Source organism: Oncorhynchus tshawytscha, linkage group LG26 (assembly GCF_018296145.1).
Source record: "Oncorhynchus tshawytscha isolate Ot180627B linkage group LG26, Otsh_v2.0, whole genome shotgun sequence".
Classification (NCBI taxonomy): Eukaryota; Metazoa; Chordata; class Actinopteri; order Salmoniformes; family Salmonidae; genus Oncorhynchus; species Oncorhynchus tshawytscha.
The window spans coordinates 31,756,814-31,779,906 of record NC_056454.1 but is presented as its reverse complement, the minus strand read 5'-3'; the positions used below and the strand labels follow the sequence as shown (position 1 = coordinate 31,779,906).

At 42.3% G+C, this 23,093-nt stretch overlaps 1 protein-coding gene across 1 annotated transcript; it reads right to left on the bottom strand.

The window, feature by feature from the left end:
- Positions 1-9,856: 9,856 nt before the first annotated feature.
- LOC112234771 (LON peptidase N-terminal domain and RING finger protein 2-like) lies at positions 9,857-16,618 on the bottom strand. The gene is made up of 11 exons (XM_024403070.2): positions 16,140-16,618; positions 15,297-16,060; positions 14,045-14,163; positions 13,180-13,302; positions 12,355-12,516; positions 11,922-12,250; positions 11,691-11,805; positions 11,291-11,412; positions 10,853-11,174; positions 10,570-10,719; positions 9,857-10,457 (listed from the first exon to the last, which is right to left on the bottom strand). Exons 2-11 carry the CDS (start codon positions 16,033-16,035, stop codon positions 10,299-10,301), a joined length of 2,340 nt encoding a protein of 779 aa, XP_024258838.1. The 5' UTR covers positions 16,036-16,060; positions 16,140-16,618; the 3' UTR covers positions 9,857-10,298.
- Positions 16,619-23,093: the final 6,475 nt, after the last annotated feature.

The following is a 23,093-nucleotide window of genomic DNA, read 5'->3' as shown; positions in this document are numbered from 1 at the left end:
ATAACTTGTTTAAAAAATTAAAAAATGAAAATGGAAAAGTGGTGCGTGCATATGTTTTCACCCCCTTTGTTATGAAGCCCCTAAATAAGATCTGGTGCAACCAATTACCTTCAGAAGTCACATAATTAGTTAGATTGCACACAGGTGGACTTTATTTAAGTGTCACGTGATCTTAGTATATATATGCACCTGTTCTGAAAGGCCCCAGGGTCTGCAACACCACTAAGCAAGGGGCACCACCAAGCAAGGAGCTCTCCAAACAGGTCAGGGACAAAGTTGTGGAGAAGTACAGATCAGGGTTGGGTTATAAAAAAATATACAAAACTTTGAACATCCCACAGAGCACCATTAAATCCATTATTAAAAAATGGAAGGAATATGGCACCACAACAAACCTGCCAAGAGAGGGCCGCCCACCAAAACTCACGGACCAGGCAAGGAGGGCATTAATCAGAGAGGCAACAAAGAGATCAAAGATAACCCTGAAAGAGCTGCAAAAGCTCCACAGCGGCGATTGGAGTATCTGTCCATAGGACCAATTTAAGCCATACACTCCACAAAGCTGGGCTTTATGGAAGAGTGGACAGAAAAAAGCCATTGCTTAAAGAAAAAAATAACCAAACACGTTTGCTGTTCGCCAAAAGGCATGTAGGAGACTCCTCAAACATATGGAAGAAGGTACTCTGGTCAGATGAGACTAAAATTGAGCTTTTTGGCCATCAAGGAAAACGCTATGTCTGGCGCAAACCCAACACCTCTCATCACCCCAAGAACACCATCCCCAGCATCATGGTGTGGGAATGTTTTTCATTGGCAGGGACTGGGTAACTGGTCAGAATTGAAGGAATGATGAATGGCGCTAAATACAGGGAGGTTCTTGAGGGGAACCTGTTTGTCTTCCAGAGATTTGAGACTGGGACAGAGGTTCACCTACCAGCAGGACAATGACCCTAAGCATACTGCTGAAAGCAACACTCGAGTGGTTTAAGGGGAAACATTTAAATGTCTTCAATACAATTGAGAATCTGTGGTATGACATGCTGTACACCAGCGGAACCCATCCAACTTGAAGGAGCTGGAGCAGTTTTGCCTTGAAGAATGGGCAAAAATCCCAGTGGCTAGATTCCAAGGGGGGTCAATGCCAAGGGGAGTGAATACTTTCGCAAGTCACTGTACATCATTGGGCAAGCATAATTGGAGGTCAATCTATAGATTTTATTATGTATTTTCTAACCAAGGGCTGAGATTTGTATGGACTTATCAGTGGCGATTTTAGCATGTAAATCTTGGTGGAGTAAAAAAACAATAATGTGGGATGCATGCCAGCAAAGCCACAACACTAAATTAATTGCACTATAACGGTGACAAACGGCGCCCGCAAACTGTTAGGGCCTACATACAGCTGTCCCAATAGCAGAGTCCCAACAGCAGTCCCAACACCTTACCACTGCTACACCTGGCTATCAGCGGAGCCTTGTCTGGCATCGAAACAGTTCATTCAGCCTCATTTACTGCCTTTTAAAAAACATAACTGATATGGCTGACTTGCTTAAACAAATGTGGTTTCTACTGACAATTGAGATGTACAAACTTGCATAAGGGGACAACAAGCGGATAAGAGGCCATCTGTAATTTCAATTAAGACATTAATGAGCGAGCATGGACGGACGCAGTCAATGTAACTATTTGTTGAGCACTTTTGAAATGTATAGAGATAGAATTCAGAACATGTGCCGTTCTTCCTGTACTCCATGTCAGAACCGTAGGATAAATAAAGGGGGCATGTAAAGTAGCCAATGAAAGCTCTTACAATATTAGATGATTATATTTCTCAAAAATAGGTTATAGGCTACGTGTGCACCACCAAGTCAGAACAGTAGGTGAAATTAAGAGGTGGAAATATACCAAATAATTCAGGTGAGGCATATTGGCTACTAACAACTTACTGCACAACATACACTCAGTATAACTTTCTTAGCTACAGTATGTATACATATCTTCCTGGCATATTACATAATTTATGCAGCAGAATACAATACATTTTTGGACTCACCTTGTTGTGCTGTGCCCACTTGAATAGGAAGGTGGCGCGGTGGTCCTTTGTGGGCAAACTTTGTCATCAAAGCCTGGCATTCTTTGGATTTATGGTGCTTCATGACAACTGGGAACTGGAAGAAGAAGAAAAAGGTTGAATCATGATTACGTCAGTGATCTTCAGGTCGTAGCTCTACAAAGAGGCCTGAGTTCCTGATTCACAATTCCGAGTTGGATGAAAGTTCAAAACGTTCCCAGTTGCCTTGAACTTACTAATGTCAGATTTTGCAGTTCAGAGTTAAGTTGTTTTGAGCGCAGCACAAATCATGCTTCATTGACAGCATGGCCAATGTTGAATGTTTATCATTTTAAACTTGGAAAAGAGACCCTTAATCTTGGGACCACACAGCCACTCCACTGAATAGCAGGCTAATGATTGCTTTGCAATGCTTACAGTTAGCCACTGATTCCTTCCAAACCACTCATTGTTGAATTTGCAATTTACAACTTGGCCGATGAGCCAATGGCCGATGGGCACCGATACATCTATAATTTCTCTTCATATGACAAGGATTAAAAAGGATTTGCCAGTAGATGGTTGACTTGATTCATGATGATGACTCCTAGCTAAGATTTTGAAAGTATGATGTTAACATGATCAGTCCAATCAAAGCTACTGTAGATATAACATGATTTGTTGTCATTTTATTTGTGGCCAATGATCTTGAGCCTTCTTGGATGGGCACTTCTAATGTATCTCTATGGAGCACCCACCTGGCTTGAATTTTCGAGCACTACCCTTAGACTTGGCAGTGGTGTAGTGTCTCCATTAGTGACAGAACACTGAGCCAATCACAGCACAATGCTCTGTATTTCTTGCTGGCTTGCCCCACCACTGCAGAAAGCACTGAGCTAGGCTGAAACACCTGTATTGTGGAGCTGCCTTACTTTTGGAGCTGCCTTGCAGCTTTATTAACTCAATGATATATATATAGATATATATATATATAAAAAAAAAATATATATATATATATATATTTATTACATTGTTTGCAAACTGATATGTGATATGTATTCATGTCAAAATAACATGCAAAACAGGCAAGCCTTGCTAAAAATGTGAGGCTCAAAACAAGTGGGGCTCTGCCTATATAAAACACAGCCCTTATTTTAAGTGTTTCTAAAAATCCCCTATGGGAAAAATGAATGGTGGAAAAACAATTTGGAACCATTTCCCTGTTTGACCACTAGGTTTTATGTGTATTATCACATCTCCACTGGGCTCAACAAGTTTAGACCCAAAATAAAACAATAGAGGGGTGGAAGGGTAGCCTAGTGGTTAGAGCGGTGGACTAGCAACCGGAAGGTTGCAAGTTCAAACCCCGGAGCTGACAAGGTACAATTCTGCCCCTGAACAGGCAGTTAACCCACTGTTCCTAGGCTGTCATTGAAAATAAGAATTTGTTCTTAACTGACTTGCCTGGTTAAATAAAGGTAAAAAAATATATTTAAAAAAAGAGACAAATTGGGATTATTTGGACAGATTTTGTAGAGAGAGAAACCTCTTGCTTCGCCTTTTCCTCTGACACGTAGCCGAGCTGGGGGAAATGGAGCAGTTAATGGTCATTGTAGTTAATTACCACGTTTCTGTGCTGAACTAGGTTGAATATTTGTTTAATGAAAACTACAACTCCCTTCAGCCCAACGTCCCACATAGTTCAAGAGTTGATTTCTCTCGTGAATGATTTGATTTCTCTCTAGAGAAATGGCGCGTTGGGCTCACAAAACCCAACCTAAATGGAATTCAAGTAATTGAACCGATGTTGGTCAATTAGTTGTTTAATAACCCCCCCCCCCCAAATGTTGGTTACTCGCCCAGCACTATATTTGACTAAAACATAATCTTTTCAAACCTTGCTTACATTTGTATACGATCACATAGCCTACTGTATGTCTCTCTGTGTGGGAATAATTTAGAACAGATTTCTCAAATTAAAATCACTTGGAGCTGATTTGCTGGTGTTTTTACACTCTTATGTCAACAATGTGGTGCATTGGCACAGAAACCTGTAAAAGCAGAGGGTCCACTTCAAGGCCAGAAAATAACATTTCATAAGCCCTTCCATGATAAACAGACAAAACACTCTCACAAACAAGATGGCGTTCTCTGTTTTGCTCTATGATCCCCACAGGTGTCACGGGACTAGTATGAAGGTAACCCGGTACCAGTACCAAAAATGAATGGAAGTAGTTTTGCACCCCTCATAAAAAAAGGGGATAAATATATATATATATATATATACACTGCTCAAAAAAAATAAAGGGAACACTAAAATAACAGATCCTAGATCTGAATGAATGATATATTATTATTAAATACTTTTTTCTTTACATAGTTGAATGTGCTGACAACAAAATCACACATTATCAATGGAAATCAAATTTATCAACCCATGGAGGTCTGGATTTGGAGTCACACTCAAAATTAAAGTGGAAAACCACACTACAGGCTGATCCAACTTTGATGTAAAGTCCTTAAAACAAGTCAAAATGAGGCTCAATAGTGTGTGTGGCCTCCACGTGCCTGTATGACCTCCCTACAATGCCAGGTTATGCTCCTGATGAGGTGGCGGTTGGTCTCCTGAGGGATCTCCTCCCAGACCTGGACTAAAGCATCCGCCAATTCCTGGACAGTCTGTGGTGCAACGAGACGTTGGTGGATGGAGCGAGACATGATGTCCCAGATGTGCTCAATTGGATTCAGGTCTGGGGAATGGGCGGGCCAGTCCATAGCGTCAATGCATTCCTCTTGCAGGAACTGCTGACACACTCCAGCCACATGAGGTCTAGCATTGTCTTGCATTAGGAGGAACCCAGGGCCAACCGCACCAGCATATGGTCTCACAAGGGGTCTGAGGATCTCATCTCGGTACCTAATGGCAGTCAGGCTACCTCTGGCGAGCACATGGAGGGCTATGCGGCCCCCCAAAGAAATGCCACCCCACACAATGACTGACCCACCACCAAACCGGTCATGCTGGAGTATGTTGCAGGCAGCAGAACGTTCTCCATGGCATCTCCAGACTCTGTCACGTCTGTCACGTGCTCTGTGTGAACCTGCTTTCATCTGTGAAGAGCACAGGGCACCAGTGGCGAATTTGCCAATCTTGGTGTTCTCTGGCAAATGCCAAACGTCCTGCACGGTGTTGGGCTGTAAGCACAACCCCCACCTGTGGATGTCGGGCCCTCATACCACCCTCATGGAGTCTGTTTCTGACCTTTTGAGCAGACACATGCACATTTGTGGCCTGCTGGAGGTCATTTTGCAGGGCTCTGGCAGTGCTCCTCCTGCTCCTCCTTGCACAAAGGCGGAGGTAGCGGTCCTGCTGCTGGGTTATTGCCCTCCTACGGCCTCCTCCACGTCTCCTGATGTACTGGCCTGTCTCCTGGTAGCGCCTCCATGCTCTGGACACTACACTGACAGACACAGCAAACCTTCTTGCCACAGCTCGCATTGATGTGCCATCCTGGATGAGCTGCACTACCTGAGCCACTTGTGTGGGTTGTAGACACCGTCTCATGCTACCACTAGAGTGAAAGCACCGCCAGCATTCAAAAGTGACCAAAACATCAGCCAGGAAGCATAGGAACTGAGAAGTGGTCTGTGGTCACCACCTGCAGAACCACTCCTTTAGTGGGGGTGTCTTGCTAATTGCCTATAATTTCCACCTGTTGTCTATTCCATTTGCACAACAGCATGTGACATTTATTGTCAATCAGTGTTGCTTCCTAAGTGTTTGATTTCACAGAAGTGTGATTGACTTGGAGTTACATTGTGTTTCTAGTGTTCCCTTTTATTTTTTTTGAGCAGTGTATATATATCCTGACCTTTACATCTCCTAGATATAGTAGACACTTCGAAACCTTATTCCTTATCATTTATTTGACTTGTCTGTTTTGTCATTTATGAAAGTGTTATTCAACGTGTAAAATAGTAGTAAAGGCCAAATTCAATATTTTATCAAGTAATATAAAATACAATTATACCTACAGGTCCTAAAATTGGGGATAATCTACAAAGATCTGAATAAATATTATAGTAGACTTGTTTTCCTCAATGAGAGTAATTTGCATGGAATGTGCTCTGTGTTTCTCTGCAAAACATGCTCTCAGTCCATTATCTCTACTGTGGCTTAGTTGGTTCAGCTTCCTGTTCAGATAACATCACAATGATATGCCGACAATCTTTTTGACCACTTCAAGGAAAACAATCAGAAACAAAATACATTTCAGACATATCTGAACTTGAGTTTTTTATTATTCCAGATACAAAATTGATGCAGCTCATTTTACAAATATACATGGGGAATACAGCATGTCATATCACTACCCAAAAAGGAGTTAAGTTTCAAACAGATCAAGGTGAAACAAAGTAATTCTACACATACAGTACATTATCGTTGTTTTGGACTATCATTTGGATTATCATAGTTTGATTACATTAAACTATCATACACTATATGACCAAAGGTATGTGGACACCTGCTCGAGCATCTCATTCCAAAATCATGGGCATAATATGGAGTCGGTCCCCCCTTTGCTGCTAAAACAGCCTCCACTCTTCCGGGAAGGCTTTGTACTAGATGTTGGAACACTGCTGCGGGAACTTGCTTCCATTCAGCACAAGAGTGTTAGTGAGGTCGGGCGATTAGGCCTGGCTCGCAGTCAACTTCCAATTCATCCCAAAGATGTTCGATGGGGTTGAGGTCAGGGCTCTGTGCAGGCCAGTCAAGTTATTCATCACTGATCTCAAAACAACAAAAAATCCATATGGACCTCGCTTTGTGCACGGGGGCATTATCATGCTGAAACAGGAAAGGGCCTTCCCCAAACTGTTGCCACAAAGTTAGAAGCACAGAGGAATAATAGTCTGGGGCTGTTTTTCATGGTTCGGGCTAATCCCCCTTAGTTCCAGTGAAAGGTCATCTTAACGCTACAACATATGACATTCTAGACCAGGGGTGGGCTACTCCAGTCCTCAACGGCCTGATTGGTGTCACAATTTTGCCCTAGCCTCAGCTAACACACCTGACTCCAATAATCACCTAATCATGATATTCAGTTTATAATGCAATTTGATTAATCTTCTGTGTTTGTTAGGGGTGGAGAAAAAGTGTGGCACCAATCAGGCCCCTGAGGACTGGAGTAGCCCACCCCTGGTCTAGAATGTCATATGTCGTAGCGTTAAGATTACCTTTGCCACTGGAACTAAGGGGGACTAGCCCGAACCATGAAAAACAGCCCCAGACTATTATTCCTCCTCCACCAAACATTGCAGTCGGGCAGGTAGTGTTCTCTGCCTGGCATCCACCGAATCCAGATTTGTCCGTCAGACTGCGATGGTGAAGCATCATACCAGAGAACGTGTTTCCACTGCTCAAGACTACAATGGCGGCGAGCTTTATGCCACTCCAGCCGACGCTTGGCATTGCGCATGGTGATCTTAGGCTTGTGTGCGGCTGCTCGGCCATGAAAACCCATTTCATTCAGCTCCCGACTAACAGTTATTGTGCTGACGTTGCTTCCAGAGGCAGTTTGGAACTCGGTAGTGAATGTTGCAACCGAGGACAGACTATTTGTACCGGCTTCAACACTCAACGGTCTGGTTCTGAGAGCTTGTGTAGCCTACCACTTCGCGGCTGAGCCGTTGTTGCTCCTAGACTTTTCCACTTCACATTAACAGCACTTACAGTTGAATGGGGCAGCTCTAGCAGGGAAGACATTTGACGAACTGACTTGTTAAAAAGGTGGCATCCTATGACGGTGCCATGTTGAAAGTCACAGATAATCTATGGATATTGCATGGCTGTGTGCTTGATTTTGTACACCCTCGCTAGCCCACTCCCATACATCCTCTGCAGGGTGGTCCCTCCACTTGCAACCTCAAGACCTCGGCGCTGCTCTCTACAATCCTGAAATAGCTTGATCCACATACATACAAAAGTATGTTCATAAACCATGTCAAATTACAGTGGAGAAATGCATGTCTCTATTTTACTGACAGTTTACAAAAATGTCTGAGTTTAACCCCAAATCTCTTAAATCTGCATTTAAACCAATTTAAGGACTCTTTAGCATTTCTTTGATATACGCAATTATTACTTTACCACTTATTGAGACATATACAGTTGAAGTCGGAAGTTTACATACACTTAGATTGGAGTCATTAAAACTCATTTTTCAACCACTCCACACATTTCTTGTTAACAAACTATACTCTTGGCAAGTCGGTTAGGACAATTGTTTACAGATTATTTCACTGTATCAGAAGTTTACATACACCAAGTTGACTGTGCCTTTAAACAGCTTGGAAAATTCCAGAAAATATCATGGCTTTAGAAACTTCTGAAAGGCTAATTGATATCATTTGAGTCAATTGGAGGTGTACCTGTGGATGTATTTCAAGGCCTACCGTCAAACTCAGTGTCTCTTTGCTTGACATCATGGGAAAATCAAAAGATATCAGCCAAGACGTGGAACCACGCAGCTGTCATACCGCTCAGGAAGGAGACGCATTCTGTCTCCTAGAGATGAACATACTTTGGTGCGAAAAGTGCAAATCAATCCCAGAACAGCAGCAAAGGACCTTGTGAAGATGCTGGAGGAAAACAGGCACAAAAGTCTCTATATCCACATAACCTGAAAGGCCACTCAGCAAAAACCGTCATAAAAAAGCCAGACTACGGTTTGCAACTGCACATGGGGACAAATATCGTACTTTTTGGAGAAATGTCCACTGGTCTGATGAAACAAAAATAGAACTGTTTGGCCATAATGACCATCGTTATGTTTGGAGGAAAAAGGGGGAGACTCGCAAACTCGAACACCATCCCAACCGTGACACACAGGGGTGGCAGCATCATGTTGTGGGGGTGCTTTGCTGCAGGTGGGACTGGTGCATGCCACAAAATACATAGCATCATGAGGGAGGAAAATTGTGAATATATTGAAGCAACATCAAGACATCAGTCAGGAAGGTAAAGCTTGGTCACAAATGGGTTTTCCATGTGGACAATGACCCCAAGCATACCTCCAACGTTGTGGCAAAATGGCTTAAGGACAACAAAGTCAAGGTACTGGAGTGGCCATCAAAGCCCTGACCTCAATCCCATAGAAAATGTGGGCAGAACTGAAAGTGTGTGCGTGCAGGCAAGGAGGCCTAAAAACCTGACTCAGTTACACCAGCTCTGTCAAGAGGAATGGGTCAAAATTCACCCAACTTATTGTGGGAAGCTTGTGGAAGGCTACCCAAAACGTTTGACCCAAGTTTAAATTGTTTAAGGCAATGCTACCAAATACTAATTGAGTGTATGTAAACTTCTGACCCACTGGGAATGTGATGAAAGAAATACAAGCTGAAATAAATCTATTATTCTGACATTTCATTCTTAAAATAAAGTGGTGATCCTAACTGACCTAAGACAGGGAATTTTTACTAGGATTAAAATGTCAAGAATTGTGAAAAACTTGTTTGAATGTATTTGGCTAAGGTGTATGTAAACTTCAGACTTAAACTGTACATATGACTGGGCTAGATGCTAAACATCTGGTTTTGCATCCATTTCCCCAGTCATGTAGAAATGAAGAGGCCATTTAAGCAGGAGCACATTCTCATATGTACACTTTCTACTCCATTTGGAGGTTTCTATCGCTCTGGGTTTTATGAGTCAAGAGTCAGCAGGGGTTAAACAGAAACATAACACCCAAACTGAAGACAACACAATACATTTACTATTGGCTTTTTCAGTCACACATTTTTTGGTACTTGTCAGGTCTTTTTATTTTTCTTAAAATAGAAATGTACACCAAGTCACAACATTGTGGACGCAACACCGTTAATTGGTCGGCCCAGTTCTGTTCAGTTCTGGCACATCATGACAGTCACCAGTCTGATTTCGTGCTCTCTTATTCTCTCCCTTGAGGGGACATAAGAAGTTGAGAGATAGCGTGACAGAAGTCCATAATTCCAGTGAGTTATTGTGACAGAGGACAGGTGAACTGGACATTGATAGGTGGATGGATAACCAGAAACAATGACCTCCCTTATCCCACCCCCTACAATCCAACCCAATGGCTTCTTCAGATTCAGAGAGCGCCATTTGTAAAGGAGTCAAAGGCATTTCCCTCATATGAAAGCTGAGTGGGTTTACTGAATGAGTGAATGACCATGCATGGTCTACGCGGTTGTGGTGGCGGCTGAGCGGTCATCGGGGTCTCTTGCGCGTGACGAAGATCAGGACCCTGCGGATGGCAATGAGGCGGTCCTTGAGGGAGGGCATGGCCAGGATGGTGAGCTGGGCACGGTTGTCAAGAGGCAGCACAGCCAACAGCCACCAAGCCCACGCTGGACCACTGGGATTACCCTGGAGGGAGAGGGAGGAAGTAAACTTAATAACAGCAACACACTCAATCACTATGACATGAGTCTCACCAAGATCGACGTGTGAGAGAGAGATGGTTAGGTTAGTGTCGTACCTGTGGGTCAGGGTCCTTCCCGGGTAGGTGTCCAAAGTGGCTGATTATCTGGCTCTTCATGTTGTCTTTAAGGGAGGTGAACCAGCCGCTGGCCTGGTCGTACACAGAGACATAAAGCTTCTGCAGCTCCACAAACTCCTGGCCCTCCACCTGACCACACACAATATAAAACAGTTAGCATACACACACACACCAAACTTACAAAAGTGAGGATACAAATATCTAGAATGCACTTTATGTATCCACATACATGACCTTCCTCACAGTGTTTGCCAGTACACACCTTCTTATCCTCCAGGTACTCGATCTTTGCCGTGTTGTATCCGTCTCTCTGGCCGTGGTTCAGTACTTTGAAGCGGGACACACCGATGGTGTCGACCACAGACCTCCCATCAGGAAAAAACTTGACGTCCCGGACTTCCAGCATGCAGCCGTAATCAGCAAAACCCTTCAACTCATCAGCGATGCACATACCAAACTGTTTGGTACCGGTCTCCATGGAGCGGCGGATCATGAGGCGGTAGCGTGGTTCGAAGATGTGCAGTGGACAGGGGATGGTGGGGAAGGCCATGGTGCACACAAAGATCGGCACTTCCTGGTTCAAGCTAGGGTGGAAGGAGGGACACGAGATTGGTCAGTGATTAGCATAAAAAGCAGGACTACAAGGATTCATTTATCATTAAGTCAATGGCTAAGTAAAACGATCAAATCTGTGACTCACTTTGCCAGTTCCTTCATCTCCTCCTCGTGGATCTTCTTCCTCTCTGCCAGCTCATCTCCCAGGTAACGCTGCAGCACTTCCTCCATCAGCAGGGTCTTGTTGAACCCTCTTGTGGCCAGATACTGGAATTACACAGCGGAATAGGACATTTACATTTGATTGGATCATCCACGTCTTTGTGCATTTTTCTTTACATTGGTCCAATATCCTAGTTTAATACCTGTGTCAGAGAAGGCTTTGTGCCAACTTTGTTTTTGTCACGCTAAACCATCTATCACACAAGACAGAAATTACAGCCATCCTTTTCATAATCACCAGCTCTGCCCTAAGCCTTCCATACATATATAGAGCACAGCTACTTCCTCTGTGTGTGTGTATGTATGTATGTATATACACACACCTCAGAGAGGTTCTCTTTGCAGAGAGGGCAGTTGGGGTTGTGGTCCAGACAGCGCTCTAGACACTTGAGGCAGAAGGTGTGACCACAGGGGGTGGAGACAGGCTCAAAGAACAGCCTGGAAGAAACACAACAACAGTAGAGGTAATTATCACTATTGACTGAAAATCAAACATCCTGAGTAGCTAACCGTAAAGATATAATTGTGTGGTGGTTGGTTGATGGTCCTGTTACCTCATACAGAGGGAGCACTCCATATCTCTACTGTCGAGCAGGTCTTTGGACACCGTCCTTCCCCAGAGGTAAGCAGCAGGAAGGTGAGAGGAGGAGCAGGCTTCATCTGGTCTGAGAAGTTTGGAGGGAGGGCTGAAGGCTATGCCGTCCCCGCTGTGTCTCCTCTTGAGGCTGCCTGGGGGGGCAGGCTGGGCAGCCAGGACACTGGCCAGGCTCTTGGCATCTTCTAGCAAGGGCTTCTCAGCTTCACTGCTGGGGGACAGGGGATGTTTGGAGGAGTCTGAGGGACCATCGCACAAAGAACTCTTACTCACTCTGAACTCTAAGTCCTGGAGAATGGAAAAGGAGAGGGGTTACTAGGAGAAATAGGTGTGTGGGGGTGTAAATGTGTATGTATGTATGCATGCATGTATGCATGCATGTATGTACTGACCTGTGAGGAGCAGCCAGGCTTCTGTGGCATGGTGAAGGGGTTTAGAGAGCCGTACAGGGCGGGGGGCTTAAGGAGGCGAGTGGAGGGACCACCCTGTAGAGGATGTATGGGAGTGGGCTGACCATCCTTCTCAAACACTGACGAGAACAACTCACTAAGCACCTACAAAAACAGAACACACTGTCAGTAAGTACGCTCATACAATGTCATAGCACTCATAAGTAGCTTATAACTCTTAATCACCCTCTGACGCTGGCTCGCTCTCCTTCCTGACTTGCCTCAATGCTCTCTCTGTAAGAAAGGTGTTTCATTGTACTTGTGCAAGTGCCAATAAAAACTTGAACTTGAAATAGTATCCATAGTGTAAAGGGAATATGTGACAGTGGAAATAAAGGACAAGGCTTACATACTGAACAGATGGTCTTGTCATAGTGACAGTACATATTGCAGTGAATGTAACAGCAGTGGAGATACTAAAACAGGCCACAGTGACAGCAGGGGATAGGGTTGGCATAGCTCCCCAGCTAAGACAGCTGGAATGGGGGCATTGCGTCATCACCTATTGTGGAGCAGGATTTAAAACCAAACTAATCCTGTCTGGTAAGCATAGAGACAGATTTACACTGTCATATCATACATAGTGATACTGCATTAGTACCATAGCAACTGACTGTACTGTGATTTTTTTTATACTATTGTGACATTATGTTTGTGGTTGGGCCTGTGTGATGGAAATAAATGGACAAAAGAGTTTGAAACCTTTTACATTTTTGAACTAGCTTCAACTGGAATGCTGAATTGAAGGGGGGTAAAATTGTGTATTACCTTCTGGGCTTCCAGCTTCACCATCATCCAATCAGGTTTCAGTGCCACACACATGAAGTACTCCTTTAAGGCCTCATCGTTGCGGTTGGCTTTACTCAGGGCTGAGGCCTTGATGTAGTGGGCCTGAGAGAACACAGCGAGAGGAAAAACATTTTGAGTAGGGACACACAAAAGAGAGTAGGAACTACTCTATTGGCACTCTCTGAATATTGTTAATGACCTTCCTAAACAATTTAAGTTAACTTTTTAAAAACGGCAAAACATGGGAATTAAATCCCCAACTTGGTAATTATTGTCATAACATCCAGGAGCTCTTCAACCAGGTCAACATAAGCTCTTCCCTATTCACAGTGCCTGGGTTTCAGCTCTCTCTGTTCTATTTTGCATGTCTGTCAGCAGTGGTAATTTGCATATTAACATGCACACAAGCATGTAGCATCCTATCTCACCTGTGAACACACAGCAGCCTCCAAATCATACTTTAACACATACATAGCTACACAGTCCTAAGCATGTATAATGTGTTGGGTGTTAGCTGGGTCAGCCTGTGGCTGTGGAGAGGTAGTGGGTGTTCATTACATAACCGCAGCAGGTAGCCTAGCGGTTAAGAGCGTTGTGTCAGTAACAAAAAGGTTGCTGGCTCGAATCCCAGAGTCGACTAAGTACAAAATATGTCGATGTGCCCAAGAGTAAGGCACTTAACCCTAATTGCTCCTGTAAGTCGCTCTGGATAAGAGCCTCTGCTAAATGACTCAAATGTGAATAACTAGACAGAGACATTAATATTTTAGGCCCACAAATACAGAGGACAGCTAGTGGTCTATACTCTGCTGGGTAGATTGAGTTACATATCTATTTCTCTCACCTTTGGCCATAGAGGGTTGAGTCTACACAGGCTCTCTGCATCCTGGATGGCCTGGCTGTAGTTCTTACTCTCCAAGTGTAGCTCAGCACGCTGTCCCAGTAGCCGACCTACAGATGGCGCTGCACAACAGAGAGAACAAGCAGAATGAGAAAATTGAATTTACACCCTTTCAAACAGGTACTTTGGATGTTTATCACAGTATGACATTTGCTACTGGGCAGGCAGCCAGCATGTAAATGCACAGACAATCCTACAGTGAGTCAGACAACAACCAAATGCTTTTACCATGTGCAAACAGAAGAAAACATTTTCCTTGAATTAGAATATTGCACTGTAATCTCCCATGCACAATCTGTGCTGGGAATTAGGCCTACAATATCATGTATCACCCTTCTGGCTAGTGGGGAGGGGAGATACGATAAGGTCAACATTCTGATTAATGATTGTCTATTTTTGGCTAATCTCTGGATGACATGACTCCGCTGTGCCCCAATTTACACAACCGGGTCAGTAGCTGCCATTAAAGCAGAGAGAATGGAGTCGATCAGAGCTGCTTTGCGGCCAGCCTCCACTGAAACGCCAAAGGATTTAATCACACTGATGCTGGCTCACCCTCACTCCTGACTGTGACTCAATGCTCTCTCTATATTAAGGGTCAGGACAAAAGTTTTTTTTCTAAGGGACTAATTAGGGGCCTGAGTTTTTCTTGGTCAAACTCAGGTCACACAGTTGGGAAAACAACTCCTGTCCATATCTATAGGGAGTGAACTGCTCAGGGCTGATCGGGTGTTTCAAAGGTAGAGCTTCAAAAGGTAGAGCGGAGGAGGAGGGAGCGACGTAAATCCTGGCGGCTTCCCTAAATAAGAAACACATGGAGCATGTTGGTAAAATGATAGATGGTGGGGGAAAGACTGAATGGAGTTCAGTCCATTTTAATGTAACAGCACAACCACTATGCAATTAATATTATATCAATCCATGGGGTATGAGACTCAGAGTCAGAGTAGAAATGTGGGTTAGGTAATCGGGGAGTGGGGACTACCTGGTTTATGAAATAATTGCTTCGAAAGATGCAGTGCAGTGTCGCCCCCTATCGGCGACACGATGTGAAATAGTGAAAAGTAGGTCATCTGGTCTACCAGATCTATCGGGTTTTAAATCGGTAAAAGGGTTACATAAAATACATAATCTGTTGATAAACATAAGAATCCGAAAATTGCTTATCCCAACTGTAAATGTGACATTATCTTACCCAGTTCTAAGGCTTTGTTGTACTTCTCCAAAGCATCTGTGTAGTCGTGCTTCTTCTGAGAGACCTCACCTTCTATCCAATGCCTCCTGGCTTTACTTTCAGAGTCGAACCATTTATCCAACAAACTACTGAGGATGACATTTACTCTAAGCCCAATGGGTAGGATCTGTACGTCTTTGTTCAGTTTATGTTTGCATTGTATGCAGTCTTTGACAGTTTCTTTTTCTAAACAATGTTTGCAAAACGTATGGCCGCACTCCATGGTGGTTGGTTCTGACAGTAAACACCTACAAAGACGGCACGAAAACAAGTCCAGGGGTTCGTCCTCAAATGCCTCTGTATCGGCATCGACACCATCGTCTCCATTCCCACTTTTATGACAACTCGTTGCTTTCCCATGAATGTTTAGCTCCTTCTCGCGAAGAGTCCGTGCTATGTTTACAACCAAAAGCTGCAATTCGTCCGGCCGAAGTTTGCCAATGTTGGCCGCGGTGCAGTACGAGTCAAGCGCCTCCGCTATTCGCCCGGCCTGGGCAAGAGCGTCAGCTTTGAGCAAACAGATACCCCGGTCTGGATGTTGGAGGTCCACCAGCTGAGAGCTATAGATTTCCGCGGCAAGGTCGTAGTCACCTGCCCGGGTTGCTTCCGCTGCCACCTCGAGCATTTCAGTGGATATACCCGCTGCTCTAGGGCTGGATACCGCGTGGACAAACTGGTGAGCTTGGATTCCCGTCTCCATTTTCGTCTCGGACTCGTATAGCTAGCTAGAAGTGTTGACAACTTAACTGATATTAGGACAAAAACACTCCTTACTCATCAGAAAAATACGTCAGACTCTTTTACCTGTCCCATTGTGAAAGACCCGTGTTGTTTTCCAAGAGAAGAACTAGTAGGCCTTATTCCGCGAGATCCGAATAGAACATGCACCGAGCTGGTGACTAACGTCAAAATAGCTCGTATGGAGACTTCCCATTTTGTCAACCTATATATACAGATTCTATATTACAGCACCGTAATTCCCATGTGCCTAACGTTAGTTGGCTGACATAACCAAACCTCCAATCTGTGACATAACGTTAACTTCGCTAGCTACGCCTCCTCAAAATACAGCAAGGAGGCGGTCTGTAATTGCTGGCTAGCAAAACATTGTTGGCAGCTCAAATCCTTCATCGGTGGTTTACAAATGTCCTACTCCGTTTAAATAGCCAAAAATTAACTTCTAACTGTTATGAAAAAATGGAATTAAAAGGCACGTATCTGGTCCTCGCTGTACTCTATCTTGCAGATCAATTGATGAATTCAATTTCAGAGATGCTTCGCCGCGCACATAAGCACGTGTCGTTATCTCGGAAACGTGATTGGTCCATTATATGGTGACGACTCAAAATTGGAAATACCCCAATATCGTCAACATTGTAAATCTCCCGGCACTCAATTCATGTAACAACCAGTGGGATACATTGTTTTATGTAATAATGTACATAAGAAGCAAAGCGAGAATAACACATACATTTGTTTTGAGAACACTTTCAAAACATATTGCGGTGATTTAAGACACGGAAAACTATAATCTTATCCTTTGAAAATGTGGTCAAAATTGCTGGTGGATGCCATTTTCAAAACAGAAATTTAACTTAGGCATTATTCGATATGATAATAACAAGAATATGACCAACTCAGATAGCAGGCTAAGTAGCTACAAAATGTATAATTTTGTAATGGCTGTGGAAGACTCTTCCTAACTATCTCTTTCTCTCTCAGCCAGGTAACAATAGCGTTTGTGTCATTTGAAAGTAAGGCTCCGCTTTTATGTTGATTTACATCTCCCAACGTTTCGCATTCGTACGATGATGCTGCCACTAGCAAAATGTTTATAATAATATGAAATTAGCTTTAAAACGGAAACATGTTCTATCAACCTCATGGGATTTTTTTATAGCATGAGATTAGTTATAAAACTCGTTCTGATACAAAATGTTCTGTCTCCCCATGTGTAGGATTACAGGAAGTAATCTGGGGGGGGCTTGCTCGGCCCTTGTAAGGGGGGCCTCGTGAATGTTAACTGGCTGCTTCTCTACCCACCTCAATGGTCTAAACTAAACAAAGAACATAGGAATTATCACATTACGAAAGTACATCCTTTATCTTTCAGAGAGAATGTTTTGTTTTGAGATTATATCACACAGTTGTTGCACCCCTCAAGGTAAAAATGAGACTTTTAAACTCTTTAAAAGTCTCATTCTGTTTGACCTGTCTAGTCTATGACACAATCCATCTGTCATAGGAACACTGTCTATTGTTCACATCTCATATTGTGAAACACTCAGGGTTATTTTCCTGAATGTACAACAGTTATATCGAACTATACACACTTAATACAAAACATTATGAACACCTTCCTAATATTGTGTTGCTGGAAGTCCATTGAGTGGTGGACCATTCTTGATACACACAGAAAACTGTTTGTGTGTGAAAAACCCAACAGCATTGCCATTCTTGACACAAACCAGTAGCCTGACAGCTACTACCATATCCTGTTCAATGGCACTTAAATATTTTGTCTTGCCCATTCACCCTCTGAATGGCACACATACCCAATCCATGACTCAATTGTCTAAAGCAGTGGTTACCGACCATTTCTGAGTCGAGATCACTTTGAGTTGAAATGCAAGCCGAGATCTACCATTCAGATTTTTTTTCAACGTAACCCCATGCTTACAAAACATACGCCTATGCAACATTAACCAATTAAAAACAGTTCTGTAGCAATTAAGTTTGTACAGTAGGTTATAGGCCCAATATATTATCATTGCATATTGGCTATGCTTGAATTGCCATGCCAATGTTGTTCTTCTCAGACCATTTCGAAATTATATTTCAAAATTGTAGGTATATGATCACACTGGTGTAAATCATTTGTTGTATTACATGTTACTCACAGCTGAGCGAGCATAATATACAGTACCAGTCAAAAGTTTGGATACACCTACTCATTCAAGGGTTTTTCTTTATTTTCAATATTTTCTACGTTGTAGAATAATAGTGAGGACATTAAAAGTATGAAATAACACAGAATCATGTAGTAACCAAAAAAAGTGTTAAACAAATCCAAATATATTTTATATTTGAGATTCATCAAAGTAGCCACCTTTTGCCTTGATGACAGCTTTTCACACTCTTGGCATTCTCTCAACCAAACTTAAGTCGCACTGCATTTCTTCTGCATCATGCACCAATTCATTTTGTTACTCCTATGACCAGAGAAAGTGAAATATTCCTCGATATTAAAAAATACACAAGCCGCCAATAATAGCTATGCAAGATTTTTTTGAAACAAACAGTTTTATAAGCCATAAAATGCATGTAAGTGTTGACAGTGCTGAATAACAACTTAAACATGAACTTACTCATACAAATAGCAGCTTGTTGCTATATTTGTTGAGTCACTCTTTGGTCTTGGTTTTAAAAGTTTTGAAATCTCACATTATCAACTTTGATGTGCGTTCCAGGCTTCATTTTCCAGTCTATTGCACGAGGAAACTGTGCAGACATGATGATCTGAGCTACCTGGTTGGCCAGAGGTAGGCGAATAGGTACACTTGATTTGTTCTATGGACCTTTATGGGCCTTCCGGGTAGGCAGAATTCTACCTTCAGACACATTAAACGGTTAAAATTGGTAACATAGCCTTCCTCATCTCTAGGAGACGGAACGCGTCTCCTTCCTGAGCGGTAATGAGGGCTGCATGGTCCCATGGTGTTTATACTTGCGTACTATTGCTTGTACAGATGAACGTGGTACCTTCAGGCATTTGGAAATTGCTCCCAAGAATGAACCAGACCTGTGGAGGTCTACAATTTTATTTTCTGAGGTCTTGGCTGATTTCTTTTGATTTTTCCATGATGTCAAGCACAGGGGCACTGAGTTTGAAGGTAGGCCTTGAAATACATCCACAGGTACACCCCCAATTGACTCAAATGATGTCAATTAGCCTATCAAAAGCTTCTAAAGACATGACATAATTTTCTGGAATTTTCCAAGCTGTTTAAAGGTACAGTCAATTTAGTGTATGTAAAGTTCTGACCCACTGAAATTGTGATGCACTGAATTATAAGTGAAATAATCTGTCTGTAAACAATTGTTGGAAAAATGACTTGTGTCATGCACAAAGTAGATGTCCTAACCGACTTGCCAAAACTATAGTTTGTTAACAAGACATTTGTGGATTGGTTGAAAAATGAGTTTTAATGACTCCAACCTAAGAGTATGTAAACTTCCATCTTCAACTGTATGTGATATCAACAGAGAGGTATATTTTCTGGGTGATTTGAAATATTACTGGCTTTCATCAAGCTGCACACTCAAGAAAAAGCTTCAAACAGTAACCAGTGTGTGCAACCTGGTTCAGGTTATCAGTCAACCTACCAGGGTAGTTGGCACAGGAATGAAATCATCAACATGTATTGATCACATCTTTACTAATGCTGCAGAAATGTACTTGAAAGTAGTATCCAGATCCATCGCATGTAGTGATCACAATATAGTAGCCATATCTAGGAAATCCAAAGTTCCAAAGGCTGGGCCTAATATACTGTATCAGAGGTGAGACAATAAGTGTTGTAGTGATTCCTATGTAATTGATGCAATGACTATATCTGTTGGTCCGTGGTGTGTAATGAGGAGCAAACAGACACTGCACTTGACACATTTATGAAATTGCTTATTCCAGTTGCTAATAAGCATGCACCCATTTAAGAAAACGACTGTAAAACTGTTAAATCCCCATGGATTGATGAGGAATTGAAAACGTGTATGGTTGAGAGGGATGAGGCAAAAGGAATGGCAAATAAGTCTGGCTGCACAACCAATTGGCAAAAATTGCAAATTGAGAAATCATGTGACTAAACTGAATAAAAAGAAGAAGAAACTACACTATAGAACAAAGATAAATGAAATAAAGAATGATAGTAAAAAAGCTTTGGAGCACCTTAAATGACATTTTGGGAAAAAGGCAAATTTAGCTCCATCCCTCATTGAATCAGATTGCTCATTCATCACAAAACCAACTTATATTGCCAACTATTTTAATGATTTTTTTCATTGGCAAGATTAGCAAATTTATGCATGATATGCCAACAACAAATGCTGACACTACACATCCCAGTATATCTGACCAAATTATGAAAGACAAGCATTGTAACTTTAAATTCTGTTAAGTTAGTGTGGAATAGGTGAAAAAATGATTGTTGTCTATTGACAATGACAAGCCTCCAGGGTCTGACAACTTGGATGGAAAATTACTGAGGATAATAGCGGACGATATTGCCACTCCTATTTGCCATATTTGAAATTTAAGCCTACTAGAATGTGTGTGCCCCCAGGCTTGGAGGGAAGCAAAAGTCATTCCGCTACCCAAGAATAGCAAAGCCCCCTTTACTGGCCCAAATAGCTAACCAACCAGCCTGTTACCAACCCTTAGTAAACTTTTGGAAAAAATGGTGTTTGACCAGATACAATGTTGTCAATTTGTTTACTGTAAAATAGCAAACTTTCAGCATGCTTATCAAGAAGGACATTCAACAAGCACAGCACTTACCCAAATGACTGATGATTGGCTGAGAGAAATTGATGATAAAAAGGTTGTGGAGGCTGTTATGTTAGACTTCAGTGCAGTTTTTGACATTATCGATCAAAGTCTGCTGCTGGCAAAACGTATGTGTTATGGCTTTACACTCCCTGCTATATTGTGGATAAAGAGTTACCTGTCTAACAGAACACAGAGGATGTTCTTTAAGGGAAGCCTCTCCAACATAATCCAGGTAGAATCAGGAATTCCCCAAGGCAGCTGTCTAGGCCCATTACTTTTTTCAATCTTTACTAATGAATTGCCACTGGCTTTGAGTAAAGCCAGAGTGTCTATGTATGCGAATGACTCAACACTATAAATGCCAACTACTGCGACTGAAATGACTGCAACACTTAACACAGAGTTGCAGTTAGTTTCAGAGTGGGTGGCAAGGAATAAGTTCATCCTAAATATTTCTAAAACTATAAGCATTGTATTTGGGACAAATCATTCACTAAACCCTAAACCTCAAATAAATCTTGTAATATATCATGTGGTAATTGAGCAAGTTGAGGTGACTAAACTGCTTGGAGTTACCCTGGATTGTAAACTGTCATGGTCAAAACATATTGATACAACAGTAGCTAAGATGGGGAGTAGTATGTCCATAATAAAGCGCTGCTCTACCTTCTTAACAGCACTATCAACAAGGCAGGTCCTACAGGCCCTAGTTTTGTTGCACCTGGACTACTGTTCAGTCGTGTGGTCAGGTGCCACAAAAAAAGGATTTAGGAAAATTGCAATTGGTTCAGAACATGGGCAGCATGGCTGGCCCTTGGATGTATACAGAGAGCTAATATTAATAATATCCATGTCAATCTCTCCTGGCTCAAAGTGGAGGAGAGATTGACAAATTGAGGAGACTAAATGACTTGGTGTTACCTTAGATTGTAAACTGTCATGGTCAAAACATATAGATTCAATGGTTGCAAATATGGGGAGAGGTCTAGCCGTAATAAAGAGATGCTCTGCTTTTTTGACACCACACTCCAAAAGCAAGTTCTGCAGGCTCTAGTTTTGTCTAATCTTGATTATTGTCCAGTGCTGCAAGGAAAGACCTAGTTAAACTGCAGCTGGCCCAGAACAGAGTGGCACATCTTTCTCTTAATTGTAATCATAGGGCTAATATTAACACTATGCATTCCAGTCTCTCTTGGCTAAGAGTTGATTAGAGACTGACTGCATCACTTCTTCTTTTTATAAGAAACAATAATGTGTTGAAAAACCCATATTTTTACATAGTCAACTTATTTACAGCTCTGACACACACACTTATCCCGCCAGACATGCCACCAGGTGTCTTTTCATAGTCCCCAAATCCTGAACAAATTCAAGAAAACTTACAGTATTATATAGAGCCCTTATCTCATGGAACTTCCTTCCATCTCATATTGCTCAAAGAAACAGCAAACCTGGTTTAAAAAAACAGATAAAGCAACACCTCGCGGCACAACGCCTCTCCCCTTTTTGAACTAGATAGTTTGTGTGTATGCATTGATATGTAGGCTACGTGTGCCTTTTTAAAAATGTATGTAGTTCTGTCTTTGAGCTGTTCTTGTCTAATGATGTTCTGTATTATGTCATTCTGTATTATGTTTCATGTTTTGTGTGGACCCCAGGAAGAGTAGATGCTGCTTTAGCAACAGCTAATGGGGATCCTAATAAAATACCAAATACCACTACTTGTATTTATGAGAGGTATTGACATGTTGAATGCACCAAGCGCTCTGTTTAAACTACTGGCACACAGCTCGGACACCCATGCATACCCCACAAGACATGCCACCAGAGGTCTCTTCACAATCCCCAAGTCCAGAACAGACTATGGAAGACGCACAGTACTACGTAGACCCATGAATACATGGAACTCTATTCCACATCAAGTAACTCATGCAAGCAGTAAAATTATATTTTAAAAAACAGATTAAAAAAACACCTTATGGAACAGCGGGAACTGTGAAGCAACACAAACATAGGCACAGATACATGCATACACACACACACGATAACATATGCACTATTCACACACGTACACATGGAATTTGTACTGTAGATATGTGGTAGTTGTGGAGTAGGGGCCTAAGGGCACACAGTGTGTTGTGAAATCTGTGAATGCATTGTAATGTTTTTAAAATGGTATAAACTGCCTTAATTTTTCTGGACCCCAGGAA